At 32.7% G+C, this 13,228-nt stretch overlaps 1 protein-coding gene across 1 annotated transcript in view; it reads left to right on the top strand.

The window, feature by feature from the left end:
• The first annotated feature begins 6,269 nt into the window (after positions 1 to 6,269).
• Ect3 (Ectoderm-expressed 3) overlaps positions 6,270 to 13,228 on the top strand; it is a 251,245-nt gene continuing 244,286 nt past the window's right edge. The window contains exon 1 of the mRNA XM_043418779.1: positions 6,270 to 6,455. Within this exon, the coding sequence (XP_043274714.1) occupies positions 6,318 to 6,455 (138 nt within the window). The 5' untranslated portion in view covers positions 6,270 to 6,317. The remainder of the gene's footprint in view (positions 6,456 to 13,228) is intronic.

Raw genomic sequence — 13,228 nt, 5'->3', positions numbered from 1 at the left:
TGAGATAATCTTTTAATTAAACCAGAATGCGCGGAATATTGTCAAGTGTAAATATATTGTCAGTTGCGTTATTATATATCATGTGTAATAATGTAGATTATATATGCGAGTTCCCTTTGATAGCTGTGTCGTAACGAACCGACCGGGGTTTGACGTTACGAAGTGCGGGACAAATGTAACAAACGTTCGCCCCGTTAGTGAATAATAATATAAATAAGGCAAATCAGTTTATCAAAAATAGGTCTGGAAGTTGTAAGGAAAAATGTCCGTCAACCTATAACGTCAAATTTTCTTTTTCCAATCTGAAGAATTATGGTTGATAATTAATAAAACAAGAACACACGGAACTGTTAGTATATAATGTGAGAAACTCGAATCGAATAAATGTTTTCTAATTTATTTCTTGTGTCATCATTATTTTTGAATATTCCCATATTTTGCTTCCTATTGAGTTTGGCTCTGCTCTTTCCGATCCTTGTTTTGACTCCATTGGTTTGCAGCGCATCGATACATATTATTAATTCGTTGCCTGAGATGTGTCCTCTGATTTTCTACTACTTCTTCATGCTGATTGTGGTAACGTGGTTGTTCAAGAGGTTTCCAACTATATGATCATCAATCGCAGATTTTGTACATCAGTTTCTCAAAACAGTTTCTGGTCTTGATATAAGTGTAGTTATTCTTTTTCTACCTGGTCTGTCGAGTAATCAATTTTTAAACTTGTTCCAAAAAGTCTTTGGATGCTTTTTTTGCTGATAATATGAAAAGTTGAATCTTTGGAATGCGGTAGGCAAACACAAATTTCGACAACAATACTTATGAAATAACGTGTATGTTGAGTATTCCTATTCTGCAAACTGCAAATGTGGAATTATTGGTGAAAACATTCATTACGATAAGTGTACAGTTGCTCAGTTTTCGATGCGATTAAGTATAATACCTACCAACATCATGGAAACCTACAGAATTTTTGAATTTTATGTGTGCTATGTCATTTTCATGTAACATCGTGACTTCTAACAACTTTTCACTATAATACTATAGATTTGGATCATTAAAATACAGCAAAAATCTGCAAAATTTATATACTCTGCCATTCATTTTACTTTTTGACTCTCACCGTAACATAAATATGAAGTGAAAAATTCATTACAAAAGTCCTCAGTTGCTGATTTGTTGATGGATTTGAAATTGCTGTCTTCCAAACTCATTGCGCAGATACATTGAATCGCAGCAGATACCTGCAAACTTTGAAATTTCTGTGGATAATTATAGGTGCTAAGTATCACCCCCATCTTTGATTATGGTAATATGTAATGGAACTTTGTTCAGCAAGTTTTAAAGTGTTTCTTTTCAAATAGTATTGAAAATGTATTACTGTGGTATGGAGCGAAAACCTTCAGACTTTCATATTTTTGTGGCGCAGCATGTGTGCCAATACTGCTGTATGGAGCGAATACCTGCAAACTTTGATATGTTTGTGTCGCAGCATGTGTGCCAATCATTTAAATTTTTTACTCCAACCGTAACATATAATCTCAAAAATTCATCCCAAAAGTCTTCAGCTTTACTAATTAACTTAATTTTCCTTTTTCTAAATTCTATGCTGAATTTCTGAATTTCTAAATTTATTTCTAAATTATCCTGAAATGAAATTGTTTACCTCCACAACCAATGCAGGTACCTTTAACGTCTTTGAATTCCGTTGCTCTCTTGAATTAAGTACGCTCAGTTTTTTTTGCTTCTTTGAGTTCTAACATAATAAATGTTTCCTGGTGCCTTTTTTCGGCAACTATCAAACTGTAGATAATTGGATCTCAGCGGCCACTTGCAAACTTTGGAAATATATTTCGTCGCGGGTACGTTTTGGAAGACACGAAAATGTCTAGATTCAGAATGCAAAAGCGACATTTAAAAATGGCCAATTCTGTTGGATTTGTTGAGTCTTGAATTTGATCTATCTTTCCTCTTTTCCTTTCTTTTTTCTAACGTTATAAGCTGAAAATTACATCTCGGGCCGCAACACGCATTGCTACATGCTCTTGAGTTCCCAATGGACAAAACATATTATAAGACAAGGAGAAAAATCACCAAAGTCCAAGAACAAACCTCTATCGAAATAGTTCCAATACAATTTTTACGAAAAATAGGTCTATTGTCGTGGAAACCAAAGTTACAAGCCGAAAAACATATCTCGGCCTCCAACCTGCTTTCCACCGTGCTCTTGGGTTCCTAATTGACAAAACATATTAGAGTTAAAGGAAAAAAATTGCCAAAGTCCAAGAACAGACCTGTGACGAAATATTAGCAGTACATTTTTGACGAAAAATAGATTTTTTTTTTGTGGAAACCAACGATATAAGCCGAAAATCATATCGCAGCCTCCAACCCGCTTTCGGCCGTGCTCTTTGATTCCTAATTGATAAAACATATTAGAGTACATGGAAAAAAATCCCCAAAGTCCAAGGACAGACCTGTGACGAAATATTTTCAGTACTATTTTGACGAAAAATAGGTCTTTTTTCGTGAAAACCAACGTTATAAGCCGAAAATCATAAATAATTCGTAGAAATTTAAACTAAAATCGTATAGTCAACTGAACATAAATAAGGAACTTTTGAGAAAAAATACGTGATATCAAACCATAAACTTCCCCTAGGAAAAAAAAGGTTGGGACAAGTACATTGATGGTCCCTCGTTTGCTAATAAATCCATCCATAAAAAAACATTAAAAAATATTTTCTTTAACAATTGTAAAAAAAATTATTTTATAAAAAAAAATACAGTACAATTCGAAAAAAATTTCACAAATCTAGAAAAAACATTATGTTTAAAAAAATATATTCTGTATCTATTTTTTAAAGTATCAAAAAAATCAAATAACAAGTAAAAAATAAAAAACCGAAAAATCGCGCTTGAAATCATTTTGCAAACCGATGACTCATTCTTCTTATTTGATTCGAACAGCTAAATCAATTTAAAAAAATTCCATCTAATTTACGTGCAGCATTAAAATTTATTATATCAATTCGAGGCCAAGTATTTTCTAATGGATTGAAAAAAGTTACCACTTGAGTTACGTGCAGCACTAAAATTTATGATATCAATCAGTGGACAAGTATTTTATTAGTAACTCCAAATTTTGACATTATTAAATTGTTCTAAGACACTTTTAAATCCAAAAAAAAATCACATGAAAGCTAGTCATTCGTTACTCTATGGTGGCAAAGACTTATAAGAAAATCGATTTTTCTCAGACTTTCAGGATCCTTTGGTATTATTCACAAAATTCAACGTCGATTGGATCGATACAAATTATGTTTAAATATGTGTTAAAAGTACTTGTCCGGCCCATCACTATTCATTCAATAAAAAATCCATCATAAAAAAACGAAATTGTACGGCAGAATCTGGTAAAAAATTTGTTGAAATGCGATTTATTATTAGTTTAATGCTTTTAATAATAGTAGAGGTTAGTTCTTAGTCCGTATGGAATTCGTTCGCTGGAAGAATAAGTAGGAAGTAAAAATTGACATCATTGAATATAAACTGGAGAGTTATTTTGGAAGCTTGAACATATATATTATGTACAATTTGTTTCCTTTATCGATGCAGAATAAAATCCCTTGTATATTGCGGAATAATTTGTTTCCGTTTTTTATTAAATTAGTGCAACTAAGTAAAAATTACTTGAAGATAATTCTCTCAATTCCCTCTGCATGAATACTTGTGACTTGTGAACCATCAGTTCTAGACAAGCCCTGATTTTTATTTGGATAAACAATTTAAACGGAAAGTGATGGGCCGGACAAGTACTTTTAACACATATTTAAACATAATTTGTATCGATCCAATCGACGTTGAATTTTGTGAATAATACCAAAGGATCCTGAAAGTCTGAGAAAAATCGATTTTCTTATAAGTCTTTGCCACCATAGAGTAACGAATGACTAGCTTTCATGTTATTTTTTTTGGATTTAAAAGCTTCTTAGAACAATTTAATAATGTCAAAATTTGGAGTTACTAATAAAATACTTGTCCACTGATTGATATCATAAATTTTAGTGCTGCACGTAACTCAAGTGGTAACTTTTTTCAATTCATTAGAAAATACTTGGCCTCGAATTGATATAATAAATTTTAATGCTGCACGTAAATTAGATGGAATTTTTTTAAATTGATTTAGCTGTTCGAATCAAATAAGAAGAATGAGGCATCGGTTTGCAAAATGATTTCAAGCGCGATTTTTCAGTTTTTTATTTTTTACTTGTTATTTGATTTTTTGGATACTTTAAAAAATAGATACAGAATATTTTTTTTTTAAACATAATGTTTTTTCTAGATTTGTGAATCGTTTTATTCAGAGAAAATATAGTCTCGGCAAGAGCCTCGGGCCAGCAGACGACAGGGCTGTCAATGTACTTGTCCCGAGACTCTACCGAGTCTCTTGATTGCCGAGGGGAATTCCTAAAATTGACATTTACATCAGGAGTAGAGTCTCAGAATAATGATTTCCTATTTTATGTTCTGTCACCGAGAACTGGTTCCGTAGGTTAAGGTGGTTCCTCCACGAGACAGTTAAATTACGAAATTATTTAAATTTGACATATACGTATTGTTTAACATATGAATACCTCTGTACAATATTAACAAGTTTCACCATCCCGAACCCGAGATATATGTAATTGAAGTTGACTCAATTAACACGTAACATATGGACCATGCATAGGCAAACAACACATTATTAATTCTATCGCTAGTACTAAAATTAGGAAGTTTATAAAAAACGAGGAGGAGCTAGAGCAGAATATCACAGATATTGTAAAAAAAAATCAAGGTGATTGACCATCTAGTTTGACAGATATAGTCTCGAGAAGTACGAAGGTTTAGGCTGCATACGATATATTTTGCAAGCGAACAAGTGAATATCGTCTGTATAGGCAACTTTTTCTGTGTGTTGAAGCGTAGCCCGGATAGTTCCGTCAAAAAATTTACTCGTGATGTCAGATCAAAAATACTTTTAGAATAACTTTTACGAAAGCAAATGATATTTATACTATATCTGCTGGCACCGAGTACGTATATAGGGTTTTTACAAAGTTATTGATTACGATCGGAACGAATTATCAACCCTTTTAATATGCAGACAGTACATAACTTTTGGTTGGGGCTGTCGCAGGGGATTGACCTTAAGCCTTTCTTTCGTTTTTGTATTAAATTGTGAACAATTATTATCGTACGAAATATAGTACCCGAGGGCAAATGTTTAACAGAGGCCAAAAATTGTTAACAAAATTTTGTATTGACTGAAACGACTGGAATTTTTGGGAAATACCTACCGTTACTATTATTTCTAATTCTCTACTAAAATAAATCACATTTTGTAATCCCAGTTCTTACATTTTCTGCGTTATTCGTTTCCCTCAGAAAACTCACGCCCGTCTACCAAGAACCCTCCTAGTCGGGTCGATATTCTCGAAATTATCTCCTTCGTTCTATGAAATAATCATTTTTGCCGAGGAGAAGCCTTCGACTGGCGCCCAGTGACGAGGGAAATAATTAAATTTGGCGCCAACTCTGGGGAATAGCGCTACAACACATATACGTCGGCTATCTTCATGCTTCAACATTCGATGATTTATTAAAAGAAAATATAGGTTCATCAAACATTTCAATTACACTACCAAAAACCACCTTGAGGCCACCTACAGCCGGGAATAATTAAGACATTGAAAACACAAAGTTGTACGGCTAGATTATAGTAGTTGAATGCGCAATCGTGCCTGACTAAAAATAGCCAGCGTCACCAAACGCAGGGATAGGATTGAGAGCGTAAAGCAGAAGAACGTGAGAGTGCTCCATAGTCCGCCCCTCCCAAACACACATATTCGCGCAAACCAGTAGATGCAAGCCGTATGCAAGTCTACTGCTCTCCTAACACACGTATCACATGAACGAAAAAGGTTATGATGGCGCTCGAGATCTCACGTCTGATTTCCCTTATAATCCCTACCATAGACCTTCGACTCTAGTATTTCCACTCGAAATCGTATAAAACTAATAAAACGAGATCTGAATGAAGCTAAATTACTTATGAACTTCAAAACTCTGTCTATTAAACTGGGTTATGTATTTTTTAGCAGCATAAATGTTTGGCACTTATCTCTAAACATTCCTCCAATTTTATCTTCGTATGATAACGACCTAACATTGGTTGTCCATAAACTTTATAATCTCATGTCAGACATATATCCGAGTTCAGTTCTGCATTGACTCATCAGTTCATTCAAGTGTCTTGGATTACGTACGTGGATGAAATGGTTCTTTTATTGTTTTTCGTTGTTTCATTCATTGGTGTCATATTAAATTCAAGCAAAAAAATGTGGCATCATTATTATTTCTTTCTAATAATCACATCCACAGTTTTACAAGTGATTACACATCCAGAAAAAGATGTAAGTCCAAAGGAAAAATTTTCAGTACTATTTTGTATTAAAGTATGCGACATACAGCCACACGACACCAAGTATTCAATAAAAAAAAGCCTGCAGGGGCCCTGCTGCGCTTTTATATATATGGGTCATTCCACTACTTATGGAATTAGTTCGTGCCGAAGGGTCTGAATCATTAGTAATGGTCATTGCTTTTCAAAAGTACGTGTCACTGTGAGCTTTCACAATTTTTTTGAAATTTTTCTGTCGATCCGTTTCGAAGTTATAGAGGTTTGAAAATTTGAAAATTAGGAATTGTTGACTTTTTGTGTTGGAAATATTGAACCTCTGGATTATTTTTTAAAACATTACATTACGTAGGGATATAAAAATATATAAAATTTTCAGCTTTTTGGTAGAAATATTTTCAACATTCTCCGGTATCAGAAAGATCCTAAAAAAGCAACTATAACTTTAAGGAGTTTCGGTACAGGCAAGACAATGTTGTCATGCTAAACCATGCTAAAAACATAAAAAACTTCAAAAAGTTCAGAATTTGATAAAATTTGGTGAACATATTCTTTAGGGCCAAATTTGACAATACAAATTTTTTAAGATTTTTCTTCTGTACAGTTATCGAGTAATTGATCATTAAAGTTCACGTATATTATCATATATATAGGTATACATAGTATACATATATATAGTATACATACTACATATATATATAGTTTCCATATATATAGGTATACATTCCGGGCATAAGAAATCTGTTTTAATGCGTAATTACTCGATAACTAAGTAAAAGAAAATTTTGAAAAAATTTGTGTTTTCGCACTTGATGTTGAAGAACATTATCACCAAATTTGATCAATTTCTTAATATTTAGACTTTTGTACCGAAATTCCTTAAAATCACTTTTTCTACTATCAATCGTTATCAATTTCATTATTATTTGCAATATCGCGACGAAGTGTGCACAACGATCGACGAATCGACAATGCAACGACGAAGATCCACAACTCGGTTACTCCCTTAGTTTTTTTCTACTAATGTATCGTTTTTTAATATTTTTTTTTCGGAAATTTCAGACTTTTCTACAAAGAAACAGTACTATTTTATTTTGGGATTCTTAAAAAATCCACCAGAAAACAGATAATTTGAAAGTTGTGTTATGGGTTATCGGTGTATGCCGTGCTGCCATAAGGGTACTCATGTGATTTATAAGTTGGAATTCTTCATTAAAATTGTTTCTATGTCAAAACGTGTCGAAATGAGTGAAGATAATAAAGATATAATACATCGCTCATCACCTTTCCCTATAATATTTATATTTTCTCACACCCTGTCATGTTTTGTATATACATATTCAAGTACATAGCGACTGAATACAGTGTTATATATAGAGATCTTTGAATTTCAAACCATAAATGACATGACGACTGTTGCGGCAGCATAGCACACACGGATCGTTCATGACAGAACTTTCAATTTAATTGTTTTATTTTTGTTGTTTGAAGAATCCCAAAATAAAATAGCACTGATGCTTGGTAAAAAGGCTAAACTTTTCGAAAAAAATTCAAAAATGTTACATTAGTAGAAGAAGCGATGTTAAAGTTATAATCGCTTTTTTCAGAATCTTCCTAATGCCGGAGAATATTGAAAATATTTTTATCACAAAGCTGAGATTTTTTTACATAAAAATCACTGCTTTTTATGTTTCAACAAATAATTCATCGGTTCGATATTTTCAACACAAAAAGTAAACAATAGCAAATTGAAAAATTTCCAAACCTCTATAACTTTAAAACAGCTCAACAGAAAAATTTGAAAAAAATCATGAAAGCTCAACGGTGATACGTACTTTTGAAAACCATTAACCATTACTCATAATTCAGATCCTCCGGCACAAATTAATTTTAAGATTGGTGGAATATTGTGACGTAACGCTTTTGCCGACCTGGCCGAATGTCGCGACGCGTCGGTTCTAGCTACCTTAATGAAAAGGAGCAGGTATGAGAGAAACGTGAGAATGTGGAATTTTGAATTTTGAAACGCAACACGCTGTTATGAATGTAAATCAATTTTTCATCACACGTTTTCGGCTCGTTTTCAAAATGAAAATCAAAAAATGTCGTTAATTCAAGAGTGATTTGATTTTATACAATAAAAAAATATTATTATTAATTTGACGCGATGTAACATCAAATTCGTACCGCAGCATCTTGAATTATCGAAGAATGTACAAAATTTACAAATTTTAGAATTTTTTGGTAAAACCAAACTAAATTTAAGAAAATATGACAACAATACATTGGATTAGACACTTTTACTCTATAAAAGTTTTAAAAAATTTATTTGAATTCTTTCACATTCAACTATTAGGCGTATTTTTTCTTTAATATAATTACACGACATAAAATTTCTGTTTCAAAAGAACGTTTGAGGTTATAATGAACGAACGTTTTTTTTCGCATATCCACTCTGAAAATTTAAAGGAATGAGAACAAGGATTGCTAAAAATTATCTCACAAATAAACATAAAGTCGACGTGTTTATACATGTAGAAATTTCCCAATATTGATATGTTATCTGGAGTCGCGGGAGCGACTTCAGATTTATGTTATGACGAGTTGCTGCCAGAGACTCTTTACCGGAGCGATAGCCTTTCCAATTGTTTTTGAAATTTTTCAAAATTTGTTTCTTCAATAATTAATTAATTAAAGTATTTCAGAGAATATATTGTAAGGTGACGTATTTGATATTTTTTTTTCTTTCGATTGCGATCTCTTCGAACTCTGTAGCTCAATGCGTTGAAGAGATATTAATTACTTATTTTTTAATTGCATCAAAAAATGGGTCGGGTTTTCGCACACATTTTTGATGTTTATCTGTTTTTTAATTAGTAACAAATCTGGGGCCATAATACGTGTGTATTTTCGTGATGATATGACGTATGGTGTGTACCATACCCGATAAAAACTTTGTAAAAGTAAAAACATTACGTCAAGTATTAAAAAGTGCAACCTTGTTTAAAATAATATTTATTATATTTTTCCCTCTAATTATTTATTCTATTTCTTTGGAAAAATATAATCATATTAATTTAATGAAGCCAAGTACTAGTGATGGTTGTTTTTTATTATTTTGATTACAAATTTAGAAAAAAAACTCAAGCTATTGAACAAAAATTTGGCGTTGATGGTTTTTCAAAATGTACCTAAATGAACAATGCACACCAGTATTCAAATTTTTACTATTTTACGTTCTTCTTGTTATTCTTGCTTCTCCCAATCCTCTCATTGTTCAAAATAGACCGAAGTATGCACCCAAGTAAACCATGTACACTGGTTTCTCGAATTTGGCTATTTTACATTCTTCTTGTTGCTCTTGCTCCTTCCTATCCAAATAAGTTCGATACGGATGCTTTCCATTACCCTGTATCGGAAACAAATTGAAAGAAACTTTAATTTAATTACATACAGGTACACGTGTATACATGCATCTAACCTCGTGTCTGTGATTTTTTTAATCTGAGGACTAATCAGTACGCCGATTAAAACAAGTTTACTAGTTTTTTTTTGGATATTCAAACTTCTGCTTATATTTGAAGGGAGTTTTTTTTTATCATATGATATTTGGTTACTTTCGTTTTTACAATACTATATTTTGAATTTAACTTTCATTTTTCTGAATTTAACGTTCATTTAAATGGAATAGAAAGCTCAATAAAGTCACTGCTAGCACAGGCCTATGAGGAGCTTATTTACGGAAATTATTTTGAACACTTATTAGTTTGAAAAACCATGCACGCCAAGTTTTTGTTCAAAAGCTTGAGTTTTTTTTCTAAATTTGTAATCAAAATAATAAAAAACAAACATCACTAGTACTTGGCATGATTAAATTGATATGATTATATTTTTCCAAAGAAATAGAATAAATAAATTAGAGGGAAAAATATAATAAATATTATTCTAAACAAGGTTGCACTTTTTAATGCTTGGCATAATTTTTTTAGTTCTAAAAAGTTTTTTATGGGGCTATCATTTCTTTTTGAATTGGGCAATAGAAACATAAACATATGTAACAAACATCAAGTTGTATAATACTAGACCATTGTCATTAATTCAATCAAGTTCATGACTTAATAGGTTAATGAGGATGGTCAATGAGAAAAGTCATGATGGAATGATGAATTTGATCATAATCGATCAAATAAATTATGCTTTAATGGAATCTAGGGCGATATAAAAACCATTTTGAAAAAATCCTATATTATAAAATTAGTGGAAGAATTAGTGGTATCTATATCATATATACTCTTACTATGACGCTGAAGTTTCCAACGTTGGAGTCCAACGAAATGATCTAAAAAAACTCTCAAATAATTCCAGTAAATCTCCATTTTTGTTCCCTGCCGAATTTCTAATTCGTAATTTTTTAATCAACATCAATCATTCGTAAAATAATAAAATAATGAATTATAAATTTTTTTTTCGTTCATTTCGTTGAACTCCAACGTTGCAAACTTTAGCGTCGTACCTTACTTATGTCCTCAGTTATTTCAGATGGTAACTGGACATTCAAATCTAATTATATACTTTAAATTGTAAACATGCTAAACTTACGCCCGTCTGTCTCTAAGATATTAAAGTTCCCGAAACGATGGATTTTAAATCACTAACGTTACATATTTCAGGATCGACTGGACGGATTTACTTGCACCAAAGACCAATGTCGATTTTCGATTTTTATGCCTCGTAGAGGCTGTGTCCGTTTTGCCCCGGAATTTTTTTTTACAAAATTCGGAAAACGAGGACTGCGGGCATCAATTTTGGGACTCAAAAATAGTTGAAAGACCATATGCTCATCAATGAAACTTGCTTAAATCCTTAACTGTCCATTTTGCCCCACATTACCCTATATATTGAACCCTACCCGTTCTGTATTCGCGATTTTTCGTGGTTCTGCTGGGTCATGGCACGCGGTGATGCGAAGTTTAAGATGAGACCGATTTGTCGTCTTATAAACCTTCGGAACCCGTGGAATCGTTCTGTATGCGCGTTTTTATGTATTCGCAGTTTTTCGCATTTTTTCGCGGGGTGACAATGTAGTGGACGGATTATTTGGGATAGTCAAATTAAAATTTTATTCGCCTTTATTCGGGGGGCTCCGCCGCCTGGACCCCCGTTGCCCGCGTTGGCATTCTATATGCCTATCATATAAATGAGTTTGTTGGTCTAACCTCCAAGATTATAGCTCAGAAGGATTCGAGTTCCAATTCCGAGAATTTTTTGCTACCCGATTCGAGCTCCAATTCCGAGAATTTTTTGCGGCCCGATTCGAGCTCCAATTCCGAGAATTTTTTGCTAACCGATTCGAGCTCAAACTCTGAGAATTTTTTGCTACCCGATTCGAGCTCCAATTCCAAGAATTTATCCCGATAAGCAAATTTTCACCCATGGAAAGGGAACGGAAAGTAGACATATATATATTGTTGAAGAAAATTTTCGATCCTGAAATTGCACCCCCTAATTTTCATAACTGCATTTTAACCCTTTCCCCAATGCCACACCAATCTAATTTTTTCATCATACCAAGCGCATACATCACATTATCATGTCCCACTGTTATTTTTTTCATCCGACTAATTTCCAACAAATGATGGCCACTTCGAATTCACGAGTCAGGGGAAATCGACCAATCTCAAGTAAAGATACACGGCTGTCTTGACTCGCTCTGCCTACAAAACTTCTTTTTAATACTTGGCGTCAAGACGCTGCCGCGTCTCTAGATGACTAGCTTTCATGTGATTTTTTTGGATTTGAAAGCTTCTTAAAAGAATTTAATAATGCCAAAATTTGGAGTTACTAATAAAATACTTGTCCATCGATTGATATCATAAATTTTAATGCTGCACGTAATTCAAGTGGTAACTTTTTTCAATTCGTTAGAAAATACTTGCCCTCGAATTAATATAATAAATTTTAATGCCGCACGTAAATTAGATGGAATTTTTTTCAGTTGATTTAGCTGTTCGAATCTAATAAGAAGAATGAGGCATCGGTTTCCAAAATGATTTCAAGACCGATTTTTCGGTTTTTTTTTTTACTTGTTATTTGATTCTTTTGACACTTTGAAAAATAGATCCAGATTAGTTTTTGTTTTAATATAATGTTTTTTCAAGATTTGTGAAATTTTTTTCGAATTGTTCTGTATTTTTTTTTATAAAATAATTTTTTTTACAATTTAAAAAAAAAATTTTTTTAAGTTTTTTTTATGGATGGAATTATCAACACACGAGGGACCATCAATGTACTTGTCCCAACCTTTTTTTTCCAATGGGAAGTTTATGGTTTGATATCACATCTTTTTTCTCAAACGTTCCTTATTTATTTTCAGTTGACTATAGGATTTTAGTTTGAATTTCTATGGATTATTTATGATTTTCGTCTTATAACGTTGGTTTCCACGAAAAAAGACCTATTTTTCGTCAAAATAGTACTGAAAATATTTCGTCACAGATCTGTCCTTGGACTTTGGCAATTTTTTTCTTTGTACTCTGATATGTTTTGTCAATTAGAAATCCAAACGCACGGTCGCAAGCGGGTTGGAGGCCGGGATATGATTGTCGGCTTATGACGCTGGTTTCCACGAAAAAGGACCTATTTTGCGTCAAAATTTTACTGGAAATATTTCGTCACAGGTCTGTTCTTGGACTTTGGCGCTTTTTTTCCTTGTACCCTAATATGTTTTGTCACTTTAGGAACCAAAGAGCACGGTGAAAAGCGGCTTGG

This window comes from Venturia canescens, chromosome 5 (assembly GCF_019457755.1).
Source record: "Venturia canescens isolate UGA chromosome 5, ASM1945775v1, whole genome shotgun sequence".
NCBI lineage: Eukaryota > Metazoa > Arthropoda > Insecta > Hymenoptera > Ichneumonidae > Venturia > Venturia canescens.
Note: the sequence above shows the minus strand (reverse complement) of the source record. Positions and strands in the feature narration are given on the sequence as shown.